Below are 13,610 nucleotides of genomic sequence, written 5' to 3' on the forward strand. Positions count from 1 at the left end.
AGCCAGTCTCCAACATGCTTGATTCCCATTGCCTTAATGTGCTTGTTGTGTTTCACCTGAGGCAGCGGCTTATTCAAAGGATCGGCCACATTATCATTTGTGCCAATCTTACAAAATCTGATTTCACCTTCGGATTTCCACTCCCTTATCATGTGAAATCGCCTTTGCACGTGTTTAACCTTCTGGTGTTCTCTCGGCTCACTGGCTTGAGCGATAGCTCCATTGTTATCACAATAGAGGTCTATCGGCCCCTTGATTAAGGGTAGTACACCAAGTTCACTGATGAACTTGCGAATCAAAACAACTTTCTTGGCAGCTTCTGAAGCGGCCAAGTACTAGGCTTCAATTGTAGAGTCTGCAGTGGTGCTCTGCTTGGCAATCTTCTAGCTGAACGCTCCTCCATTCAGACAGAATATGTATCCTGACTGTGACTTCGACTCGTCTCTGTCAGTGTGGAAGCTAGTGTCGGTGTAACCTTCAACAACAAGTTCTTTTTGGCCTCCATACACCAGGAATTTATCCTTGTTCCTTTATAGATACTTTAGGATATTCTTGGCCGCAGTCCAATGTTCCTCTCTTGGGTTCGATTGGTATCGGCTCGTTGCACTCAGGGCATATGATACATCTAGCCTTGTACATATCATGGCATACATGATCGATCCGATCAGCGAAGCATATGGGATCTGATTCATTCTTTCTCGCTCAACAGGTGTCTATGGACACCGTTTCTTGCTGAGAGTTATGTCATGGGACATGGGTAAATGCCCTCTCTTGGCATTCTCCATGTTGAATCGAGCCAGTACCTTATCAATGAAAGTACTCTGGATTAATCCAATCATCCTTTTAGATCTATCTCTTTAGATCTTGATGCCCAATATGTACTGTGCCTCTCCTAAGTCCTTCATTGAAAAGCACTTTCCCAACCAGCCCTTTACGAACTCCAGTAATTTTGTGTTGTTTCCAATGAGAAGTATGTCATCGACATACAAGATATCACTCCTACTTACCTTCTTGTATACACAAGATTTATCTGGATTCTTGATAAAACCAAACTTGCTAATGGCTTCATCAAATCGCAGATTCCAACTTCTACTGGCTTGCTTTAGTCCATAAATGGACTTCTTCAGCTTGCAAACCTTTCCAGCGTTGCCTGGATCGACAAAACCTTTTGGCTGTTTCATATACACAGTTTCATCCAAAATTCCATTTAGGAAGGCGTTTTTGACATCCATCTGCCATATTTCATAATCTTAATATGCAGCAATCGCTAGTATGATCCGGACAGATTTTAGCATTGCAAATGGTGAAAAAGTTTCATCATAGTCAATCCCGTGGATTTGTCTATAACCTTTTGCCACCAGTCTAGCTTTGTATATCGATACATTTCCATCCTTGTCTGTCTTCACTTTGAAGATCCATTTGCAACCAATGGGTGTATAACCCTCGGGCAAATTCACCAAGTCCCAGACTTGATTTTCAGACATGGGGTCCATCTCGGATCTCATGGCCTCTTGCCATTTTGTAGAGTCGGGGCTCGTCATAGCTTGCTTGTATGTCGCTGGCTCATCACCATCCATGACTAGGATGTCCTGATCATCGGTTAAGACGATACTGAGGTATCTGTCTGGTTGAGATCTTTGCCGTTGAGACCTACGAAGGGTAATCGGTTAAGCATTTTCATTGTCAGTTTGATTCTGACCAATCTTCTTAGATGCTTCCAAAGCATCTAGATTGTCAGTTTTGTCAGGTTGACATTGTTGCTCGTCCTCTCGAACTTCGTCGAATTCGATTTTCCTCCCACTTGTCATTTTGGAAAGTTGATCCTTCTCCAAAAAGACACCATCACGAGCAACAAAAACTTTGTTCTCGGATTTATTGTAGAAGTAATACCCTTTGGTTTCTTTTGGATATCCCACAAAGAAACACTTATCCAATTTGGGGTGAAGTTTGTCCGAAATTAATCGCTTGACATATGCTTCGCATCCCCAAATCTTGAGAAAAGACAACCTAGGAGGTTTCTTAGTCCATTATTCATATGGAGTCTTTTCAACAGCTTTTGACGGAGCTCTGTTCAATGTTAGTGCTGCAGTTTGTAGCGCATGTCCCCATAAATAGATAGGGAGTTACCTAAGACCCGTCATTGGTCGAACCATGTTTAACAAGGTTCGATTCCTCCGTTCGGACACTCCATTCCATTGATGAGTTCCGGGAGGTGTCAACTCTGAAAGAATACCTTTTTCTTTCAAGTGATCGTCGAATTCATGGCTCTAATATTCGCCACCTCAATCTGATCGAAGTGCTTTAATTTTCTTGCCAAGTTGATTTTCAACTTCTTTCTGAAATTCTTTGAATTTTTCAAAGGATTCAGATTTATTCGACATTAAGTAGATATAGCCATATCTACTAAAATCGTCGGTGAAAGTAATGAAATATCAGTAACCTTGTCTTGAGGGTGTACTCATTGGTCCACATACATCCGTGTGTATTAGACCTAATAAGTCACTTGCCCTTTCTCCCAACTTGAAGAATGGCTGTTTTATCATCTTGCCTAATAGACATCCTTCGCAATTTTCAAACGACTCTAAGTCGAATGAGTCAAGAACACCTTCTTGAAGAAGTTTCTTGATGCGTTTGATGTTAATATGGCCAAGACGACAATGCCACAAGTAGGTTTGATTCGACTCGATGGTCTTAGTTCATTTGGTATCAATCCTATTGTCTTTGTGTAAAGCATGCAATTTAATTTGAACATATGTTTGCAAGACAATTTTGAAACAACTATTATCAAAATTTAACAAGCAAAATGACTAGGTGTCCAACACCGTGGATCAAAATATTGTTCAAAAGGCATGACAAAACTGGGATTAGTTTTAATTACATCTCAAAGACAAAATAGTGCATGCAAGCATGACCAAAAAACCATCTTCGTCGTCCACTTGTCCATGCATCAACACTTGATAAGCTTTCTCACTTGGTTCCTGAAAAGGTAACATAAAGTGAGTCATACTTGGTATCTGATACCTATGATAAGCTTAATTCACAAGTGTTTGGGAAGATACCTGAGGTGGATGCTCCATTCCCCTCTTCCTCTTCCCGAAAGAGCTTGCATTCTCTCTTCAAGTGGCCTTGCCCACCATAATAGAAGCAACACATCTATGCCTTAACCTTGAAATCCCTCCTTCTTGACGGTCTTTTGGTTGCCCCAAATGAGTTGGCTCGGTGAAGTAGCTCCACCACATTCTTCAAAGAATGTGTCTCCCTCGTTTCAGAAATATATGCCCTTAGTGCATCATATCCTGAGTGGAGTGAAGTGAGCATAATATGACCAGCCATTCCATCTTCTAGTGGAATTTCGAGGAGTTCCATGTGCTTGAAGAGCTTAGTCATTCTTGCCACATGGGGTCGAAGGGGCATACCCGGTCTCAACTTGGTGTTGCAGACTGTAGACCAAAGATGGTACCTCTCTTTCGCAAGGCAACCTTGATCCGATGGCTTCACATTCATTTCTGTAAATGACCTAGTCACTTCAAACAAGAGTCCATCATTGTTGTCGTTGAAACTCTTAGAGAATCTCACACCGACAACATCCCTTAGTCCTCCAAGGAACAAGTCCGGAAAAGAGAATGGAAGTTTTTCTTTCCATTCTTCCGGGATGGAGTTAGCCATGAGCTGTGACACTAATTTTCAATCTTTTGACCATGCACAATAAGTTTCGTTACTCAAGTGTTTCTTGGTAGAGAGGGTTGGGAGGAAAGTATCCAGAACATACTCCTTAGAACAACTCCGGAGAGTTTTCCTGAGTTTTTCTTCCCATTATTCAAGGTTTGTTAAGTTAAGCTTGACAGCTAACTTTTCGGGGAGTTCCGGGCACACATGGTTGTTGTTTGAGTTACTTGCAGACATTGTTCTACAATTGAAATAATTTGAAATGAAAAACCATTCATATAATCAATAAGTTGAAATTTAAAAGCGTTCATGCATATTCTCAATCTTATTGAGCATTTTATCCATGCATTTATAAAATTGTCCCTTTTAGGAGAGAATAAAATGATTCCGAGATCCCAAAGATCAAGAAATGGTTAAGCATGCTTTGGCTTGTCTTAATCATTAAATATCTTAAGGTAAGCAATCCAATTGCTAATAGCTCCAAGCTACTCTCGGTTTGATAAAATGTCGCATCTAATGCATCCTTGACATTTTATCTCTTTTGCCATGACATCTAAGGGCTCCTTACTGATATCGTTAAGCTTAACCAAGACAACTCGTATACCTAGTATACCTTACGTTCCTAGGGAAGTAGTGATGTCTCGCTTTGGCGTAGTCCATCACGTACGCGCATTAGTTTTGTAAGTGTTGTTCTTGGAACGACAAATTTTAGCTCAATATTATTAAGAAACCTAGGGTTTCTATGTTGGTTGATTTAAGTGAACTTAACTAATCGTCGCAACATATAAAAATCATAGACATGCATCTAGCAATCATATATAACAACAATATATAAAGCATAAAATAGATGCATTTGACAACTAGCATGACCCCTTAAAATCTTCAATTTTCATGGGTCTTCATCTTGGCTTGTCTTCATCGAAGCGCCGTCTTGAGACATCTTGGCCAAAATAAAAGCTAGCTAGAATGACTAAGATTAATCTAATAGTACAAAAATACTTAACGGTTTTCAGACCGTATTTAGATTTACAAAAATACATAACGGAACGCAGTCCGTATTTTCTATCCTAGTCGGGCCCCACTAGTTGCCATATTCAATAACCTGTTTTGAAAACAATCTTTCATTCACCCATTCACTATTTGTGAATGGCCCATGCAATTTTACGAAATACATAATTAAACACACAAAACTAGTAACTAACTTAGGTGGTTAATCCGATTAACGCGCTTAATTAAAACTAGTTAAAGTTGTTTAATCCATTATTTCTAAATGCAAAATGCTCACGCAATTAATTAAGCTCCCACTAAATTCCGCATCCATACTTAATTAATCCGATTAATTAAGTCGGCATAACCCATAATTTGTCAAATTTTTGCAAGACCGAAAATCGAGGTTTTTTAACCTCGTTAAAACAATTACTTAAAATTATTAAAATTGGAAAAATTGCAAAATCATAGCTCAAACATTAAGCAATAACTTCCCACAAAACCCCTAGTGGGTGCGCACCATGGCTGCTAGGCAGCCCATGGCTCTATGCCATGGTGCGTAGTGCTGGCAGCTAGCAGGCATGCCTAGCACAACCTGCCTTGCTAGCTGCTTGCCGGTGCAGGCTGCAGTGGGGCTGGGGCTTGCTGCCTCACTACCCAACAGCAGCACAAGCACACCAGCAGCCTAAGGCCCATGCACCAGCACACGCACTACGCACCTGCCTCCTCGCCACACATCAATGCGCAGCAGCACGCTACGAGGCTTTCCCTTGTGCGCACCATAGGCAGCCACATGCGGGCTGCTGGGCAGCCTGGCTAGCCTTGGTGACACTTGGGGTTTTTGCCTCGATTTCCGTGAATATATCTCAGGATTTTAATCCCGATTTATGTGCGATATAAAATTAATCTAAATTTATTTTAGAATTAATTTAGGGCAACAAGAAAATAAAATAAGTCCAACTTAATTAAATTCTTTTTTTAATGGTGCACAAGCCTAAATCATCAAAAATTTCATTTTTGAACAAAATTAGGTCTTTTTTTATGCTTAAAATAAAATGAGCTATGTCCATCATTAATCTTGCCAATATGCAAAATAATAATGGATTTGACAAAAGGGAGTTGGAAAAATAGACTAATCATCTAATGAAAAATTTTCCAACTTTCATACTTGTGTAAAATACCAAGATTTCATCTTCCAATATGAAGATTAATCAAATTTTACTCACAAGTATTTGAACTTGATGGATTTTAATCAACCAAACATGAAAAATCCAAACTTTGTTCAACATGGAATTTAGGGTTAGGGTTCCAATCATTTAAACCTTTAAAGATTAGAACTTTAACATTATAAGAACTTAAAAATTACAAGTTCACAACAAGTTTTCACATTTTATTGCAATTTATTTGCAAAATTTGTGAAAAACAAGTTTATGTGAAAAACTGTAATATTAACTTAAGCACTAATAAAAACTCCATTATTATGCTTAAGGATATTTTTAAAACCAGTAGATTAGTGATGCAAATGTGCATTTAATCTAACCTTGTAATGCTTGCATTAATCAAGGCTTAAAAAGAATTAAAATTTTCGTTAAAAAACGAAAAACCCTAGAAAAAATGGGTTTCTGGTTCGAATTTGGCTTCTGGACAGCCCATAAAAAGGGTTGAATCTATTCTTAGATGTCAATTCCACCCAAAAATCCCTATTTTGAGCCAAAATCGGGGTTCGATAGCCAAATCGAGAATAAAATCGAGTTTTAAAATTAATTAAAACGAGCATCTAATCTAATTAGAAGAACATGAACCAGAAAAAAAAAATTCTATTAAAACACCTTAATTAAAAAAATTAATTGCAAAAATTAAAAGGAGCGTAGCTCCGATACCGGTGTAGGGTTTCGTAGTGACCCGACACTACGCGGAAGGAAACCCCCAAGACCCGCCCCTTAATTAAAGCAATTAACAAGCATAATAAACTTAATCAAACAAGATTAAGAACAAGAATTACACCTTTGTTGCGTGCTTCGCTCCCGAAGAGCTCTTACTTCAAAATTCCGAAACTACGAGATCTCCGACGGATCGTACCCTCGACCCGACCCGAGCGTCCCAAGTCTTGAAGGTTAGTCAAGACCCGGACAAAACAAAACTATGAGTTTTACGAATCAAAGGTTTACTCTAATTATAAGAGTTGCCTTTTCAATTCCACTCAAGGTTATGTATTTCCCAATACCATGCCTTTGGTATTTATAGGGAAATGCACCCTTGATTTCCAATCTCCCATCAATGTGGGAGAGTTGGTAAAAATCAACAATTTATTTAATTCCAAATTAAATAAATAATCAACTTAATTACATTGCAAAAAGTGGCTTAATCATATGCAAATGAGTGATGGCCAAGGCTAGAAGGGGGACCATTTGCCTTGCTCCCCAAGGCCCTTGATTGGTCCCCAAAACCGGGTCAAGGAGGGCTAGCTGGCTTCTAGCTAGCGTGCCAGCTAGTGCTTCCAGCTAGCACTGCCTTGCTGCCCAGCATCCTAGCTAGCCAGTGCACGCTGGTGTTGGGCTATGCTGGTGCTAGTGCTGGTGCTTTGTGCTAGCGCCTATCGCTACTAGCACATTATGCTGGCACCGGCCCCAGCATCTCGTGCACCACACGCATCCCCGCTGCACCTCTCACACATGCTCGCATAGCAAGCATGCGTGCTGCTAGCGAGCCACGCATGTTGGCCCTTTGCCTCGCACCATACACATCAGCCTCGCAGCACCTCTCGCACACACACATGCACTAGCATCTCATGCACACCCACGCATCCCCCAACAACCTTGGTGCGTAGCGAGGCTAGGCTGCTGTGCGTGGTCTAGCAATGTGCTGGCGCCTAGGCCCTCGCACACGCATGGTGCGCTGCTTGGTGCTGCCATGCGAAGGCTAGCACGCAAGCCAGCACGCATGCTGCGATGGGCTGCCTGGTGCGTCTTGTGCTCCTATTACTTGCGATAGGCTGCCATGTGCTCCTGGTGCGCCTAGTGCTTGCGATATGCTGCCAGGTGCTCCTGGTGCTCCCGGTGCGCCTAGTGCTTGCGATAGGCCAGCGATGGTGCGCCTAGCACACCTAGTGTGCTTAGGCTTGCACCTAGCCATGCTAGCTCGAACTAGCCTAGCATCCACATGGCTAGGCCAGTGTGGTGTTGGGGCTATGTTCATACTTGTCGCTTAATGATTTTGCGACGCTTGGTCTCGACGCCCTAGGCTCGATATCCGACGTTTGTATTCGTAAAACTCTGTCGACTCATTAAATCCTTTCGGATTAATTCGTCGTCTCGGATCGGTGATTCGATTGGGTTCGACCCGAAGGGTTCAGTTAAGATTAAGCTGTAATATCAATTGTACCTCGATATTACGGATCGAAAGCGGCCTCCACCTAGGCATTCCGATCACTTGATCTTACTGAAGAATTAACTCTGTAACAATTCTGAACCCTCTATCGGAAGAATACACTTGTTAGAAGGACACCATTCCTTTCATATATCATACGACATTTAGATTCATAACCAAATACGAACTGGTGTTAAAGGAGGGGTGCCTATTTTAATTTTTCTACTAGTGAAATGTTGATAGCTAGACAATGCATGTACACCAACTGTCAGTTTCTGAATAAAAAAGTGTTTCATTCTTACCCTGGTGAGAGGTCATCATCAAATATCACTGTTTTAACATCAAATGCATGAATTGCACTCTTGATCTCAAAAACCTTTCCTGAGCCAATATATGTTCTTGGATTTGGAGCAGCAAGCCTAATTCATACAAAGGTGTTGATGTTATTTACCATGCAGACCAGTAGTTCTCACAAAGCAAAAATAAAGGAGAAATGTATTTGATAGAAGACATATGTAAACTATATGACAAAAACTCATAAGTTAATGCACACTTGGTAAAGTAATCTGAGTTTTGTTTAACAATCTCTATCTTAACAAGTTAAAACGGAGGTACTAAAGATTTTAATTGAATTGTAGCTGCTTTGGAGGCCATGCTCCCAGATGACACATAACATGCCTTAAGTTACAAGTGCTTTTCACTTGCAAAGAATTACAACAGATACAAAATCAACTCACTAAAACCCCTTAAGCTCTAATTTAAAGAATTACATTATCGTTTTAAGCGACACTCCCCCATTCAATTCTCCAACCCTTCCCCAACTTTCACAATCACACACAGAGTGACAGAGATATATAACATGTTAACTGGAAGATTTAGGGCATGCACAGATAATATAAATCTCCAATTAGCTAATTGTACTGTCTTAAGTATATGCACATTGTAACTTATAGCGTAACCACATTATGCAATAGAAAAACCCACGACATACTCACTTTTGATAGGTAGAGCCAACAACCTGAAGACCTGCTGTGTCAGCTAGTTGAGCCAATTCTTTAAGAGATTCTTCTATTCCAAAAGAATCCACTTTAATACCTTTTTGCTCCACACCCACAAGATAAGCTTTTTCAGCAAGAACCTGACATTACAATATTAGGCCACTTAACTTATTCTCCCAAGAGCCTCATGCAATGGCAGAGGGCGCATAAATAAGAAAGCAGTCAATCAATAACAACATAACACAAACTTAAAAATGCTTAGCAACAAGTTGCGTATACTTTTCTTCATGATTAACATAGCAACTAGAATCACCTAAAGCATTAGAACAATGATCCTAATATCATATGCTCAACCTCAACAGAAAGCCATATATGCATATAATATCATAATACAACATCACCACGATTCCTCTTATGAGACTATATCTACTATTTACAATAGGGTAAACAGTAGACAAAATTTCATAAACATAATCTGTTAAGAGGTTCTATTAGAGGTGGTTTTTGATGCACCCTAAATTTGATCATTAAACTAATAATTAACATGAAAGAAGCGCAAAGCAAAATAGAAAGTGAAAGGAAACAAAGACCAAAAAAAAGAAAAAAAAAAGAAAAGAGAGAAGAGGACATACGGGAGACATCAAGAGGTCATCCTTGAAATGGTTGTATTGAGACCTCTTGTTGGCTAATTCAGAGGGCCACATTGCTCGATCACTGGGCAAATACCCAAGTAGAAGCTGCCAATTGCAATTGCAATTTATATTTTTAGGTATTTCAATTCCGATTAAGTAAGTAATCAACTCAAAGTATGAAATGAATAGAAAGCGAGACAAAAACCTTCTAGGCAGTGGAGCGGATGGCAGGAGCGTTAGGAAGACCCATGGATGCTAACCTCCTGATTACTCTGATGTTGATGATCTTCTTTGACAACTTTACAAATTCAACAAATTAGGTTAGGTTAGGAGTTGTTGGTGATGAATTGAATTGAAAAAGAAAGAAGAGAGAGAGGAACCTCGAGTGAGAGCTGAGCATGGCGAGAGATCTCCTCGGGGGTAGGAGAAGGAGAAGGAGAAGCAGAGGAAGTGGAAGTGCCATTGGAGTCCGGCGGCGGAGGAGGTGGGGATGGAGGTCGAACCGGCGACGGAGGGCGGACGATGGGCAGAGGAGAGAGATGGTGGTAGCAAACGAAGAAGGACAAGGCGTAGACCAAAGTAAAGAGTTCAACCAATCAGGTATTCAAAACCACAACAAAAATACCAAGGAATTGCATCCCACAACAAATCCATCTAAAAACAACCAAAAATCCATCTAAAAACAACTAAAAATCGGATACCCATAACCACAATCAACCAAAGCCCTAATTTCAAAACTAAAATAACAAAAACTCAACCAAATTGCCACCTGAAACTCTAAAAATCCAACAACCAATCGCGACCACCGTCACATCGCCTTGATGCCGTGAAGAATGAAGATAGAGTGTGGTGGCGGTGGAAGGGGTGTGTAGTGGTGGAAGTAGTGGAGTCAAGAGGAAAATGGGGAAAGGTAGAAGGAGAAAGGAGAAGCAAGTTACAAAGGAAAAGGAATTGAAAAAGAAAAACGCACGAATAACCTAACTCGGGTTTTTTTTCTCAAATATGGCACCGGTTTGAACCGGTGCTAATTAACATAGCTGGCACCGGTTTAAGGCGAACCGGTGCCAACTCTATGTCATACTTATTTTTTAAAAAAAAAAACTAAGTTGGCACTGGTTTGAACCGGTGCTAATTAAATGGTTGGCACCGGTTTTGGTTGGAACCGGTGCCAACTCCGAATTTTTCAATCCCGCCCATTTCTTTTGGCACCGGTTTTCAAGAACCGGTGCTAAAGGGGGGTGCCTATTTTATTTTTTCTACTAGTGTATATTTCTCTAAAATGCAACAAACATATGAAACAATAAAAAATTGGAAAAAAATGAAACAACAATATCAGATTGTCAGGAATTTAACAATTTGCAATTTGCAAGTATCACCAACATTCCCTAAATTTCCAATAATATTATATTAAAAATAAAATGAGGGAATCAATGCATAGAGAAAGAATTATAACTAAAATTGAAAAATTATAGAACAAAATCCGTGATTTGAGTAATTTGTAATCCAATAATTTGATTTTATAATGAAAATCATAAGATAAAAACAAAAAAAAAGTGAAGAAAGTATATACCAGTAGAAAGGCCAGATAGTATAATCGAGATCAAAGACAACCAATTTGGGAAGAACTTGGAACAAATTTATGGTTTGCAGAACTTCTGTTTTGACCCTTTCAAAGTCAATTACAGAATTTAAAGCAAATAATCCCCAAAAATAACACTAATTAATTAATCAACTCAGAACCTAAATAATTAAACCCTAATTATACAATCAAATGAACAATACTTATAAATCAATACTTATAATTAAATGTAAGCCGACAAAGCCACCACAAAAATTATTTAACAGAGCTATTATACATATATAACAGGTTATCAACTTCACTAAGAGAAAGAAAGTAACAACGAAAAGGTAAATATGCAAGATTTACTTCATTATCCCCCTTTACATACTGCAATATAAGACTCTATCCCCTAGATTAGCAGACTCTAAGGAATTCAACAAATAAAAAGTTAGCTTGGACAAGATACTCATGACTAGATCAGTATTTAGTGATTCTGAAGTACAAAAAGAGAAACAAAAAAAAAAAAAAAAAAAGAAAACTCACTTAGCCACAAATCCATAGAAGCGAATCATCGAGTCCCGGTCATTCTCATATGCCATATTCACTTTTCCCAGACAACCAATCCTAAAGCTAGGATCTGCAATATTACATAAATAAAAGTTACATCAAAGAAACGTTTAATTCAAAAAATGATACATAATTCACAAGCAAGAGTCTGAAACTACATCAAAGAGAAAAAGAGCAGGCATAAGTAATTAGCTTGTATTTTCAAATTATACTATAATGTCACACATCTCAAAATTGAAGTTCCATCTTTGGCTTGCCATCATGCTCGCGTCTTCTTGAGCAACTTGAAGTTCCATGATCACTTTAAGAAGAGCTACATAAGTCCCCCAAAAAAAAGGTTAATATACTGCAGAAAGTTATATGAAGCCTAGGCACAGCTACATCGTCACATATTTATTCTTACATAAATCACAATATGGGGAATCAAGTGGTAATTACCTCAATTAGAATCCCATTATTAACTCCTGATGCAACACCAATATGAAATAGAGGAACATCACTTAAGAATATTTATTCAGTTCAAGTAGCACTATCATATACTTAGATGTTATTAAATTCCATGACATGAAAACAGGATTCTCCAAACTAGATATTGACAAAAGCCAAATGAAATCCTTCCAACACTTTTTCATACCTTTTAGATATGCATAATCCTGTTCAGATATGAGTGGGACATAAATTTAATGTTAAAACTACCATTTAAAAGACAACACTACTTCCAGAGCTGTATATGATTTCAACTTCTCAAGCAAGTTATAAGTCATCAAATACATTTAACTCCACACAGAACATATCTTCTCAATAGAATGTAAGCATCTATTTGAAGTCTTTGTCATAAGATCAAAGATATTACCCCCAACACAAACATGTTAACAGTATAGGCAAATGGGTGTTAAGTTAAGTCCATAGAAACATATGAATCAGAGTAGTCATATGAATCAGAACATTGCATAACGAATGAGAGAATGACATCACCATACTAGATCAATACAAGGATATATCCTCTTTTTGTAAAGTTCATTTGAGCACATAACTCTTTCACCAGCTTCTCTGGGAATTATTTTACTTCCATACCGCCCGAAAAATCGAGTGTACCATGCCATTCAAGCAATGCTCTAGCTTAACAAACACCAGACACAGAAAATACAAGACCAAACTAAGAAGCTAGAATCAAGACAACTGTTTAGAACACGCTGATTTAGCTAGTACTGGATAAATGGTTTTAAGCTTATGCACTGAATTAGAATGAGAAACAATATCACGGGTTCTTCACTTAACAGCCATTATAATTACAATGTATTCACTTGTCCAACAATATTGCAACTTATAATGTCAAAGTTCGAGAAATGCATGAGCAAAATATCAAAATCATATATTAGACATGTTATAATTTTTACTCATCTACAAATTATATCCATCACAAATTCACAATATCCATCACAAATTATATCCATCACTGAATTAGAATGAGAAACAATATCACGAGTTCTTCACTTAACAACCATTATAATTACAATGTAGTCACTTGTCCAACAATATTGCAACTTATAATGTCAAAGTTCGAGAAATGCATGAGCAAAATATCATAATCATATATTGGACATGTTATAATTTTTACTCATCTACAAATTATATCCATCACAAATTCACAATATCCTTGCAATCCTATACCTCACAAAGGACATAAACACGAGCATCATGCATCAACATATATAAGATCACGATGTTTAACTAATCTACTAGTTAAAATTTTCCTTAGCAAATGAATAAACCGTGGGAAGTCCAGAGCGTTCTTGAAGACTATTTCTATACAAAATGGTACTATCATTAATA

General features: G+C 38.5%; 1 protein-coding gene across 1 annotated transcript; it reads right to left on the reverse strand.

Moving 5' to 3' along the window:
- Positions 1–8,146: 8,146 nt before the first annotated feature.
- LOC110697961 (GTPase HflX-like) lies at positions 8,147–10,664 on the reverse strand. Its single transcript, XM_021875356.1, has 5 exons — positions 10,030–10,664; positions 9,855–9,947; positions 9,650–9,754; positions 9,015–9,157; positions 8,147–8,438 (listed from the first exon to the last, which is right to left on the reverse strand). Exons 3-5 carry the CDS (start codon positions 9,719–9,721, stop codon positions 8,318–8,320), a joined length of 336 nt encoding a protein of 111 aa, XP_021731048.1. The 5' UTR covers positions 9,722–9,754; positions 9,855–9,947; positions 10,030–10,664; the 3' UTR covers positions 8,147–8,317.
- Positions 10,665–13,610: the final 2,946 nt, after the last annotated feature.

Source organism: Chenopodium quinoa, unplaced genomic scaffold (assembly GCF_001683475.1).
Source record: "Chenopodium quinoa cultivar QQ74 unplaced genomic scaffold, ASM168347v1, whole genome shotgun sequence".
Classification (NCBI taxonomy): domain Eukaryota; kingdom Viridiplantae; phylum Streptophyta; class Magnoliopsida; order Caryophyllales; family Amaranthaceae; genus Chenopodium; species Chenopodium quinoa.

What these genes read in the sequence shown, in the direction of transcription:
- LOC110697961 (XM_021875356.1), bottom strand. Translation starts at nt 9,721, where the DNA reads ATGTGGCCCTCTGAATTAGCCAACAAGAGGTCTCAATACAACCATTTC. An exon ending in ATGACCTCTTGATGTCTCCC is followed by an intron (nt 9,158 to 9,649) that starts GTATGTCCTCTT and finishes TTGTAATGTCAG; the next exon opens with GTTCTTGCTGAAAAAGCTTA. An exon ending in GTTGGCTCTACCTATCAAAA is followed by an intron (nt 8,439 to 9,014) that starts GTGAGTATGTCG and finishes TGTATGAATTAG; the next exon opens with GCTTGCTGCTCCAAATCCAA.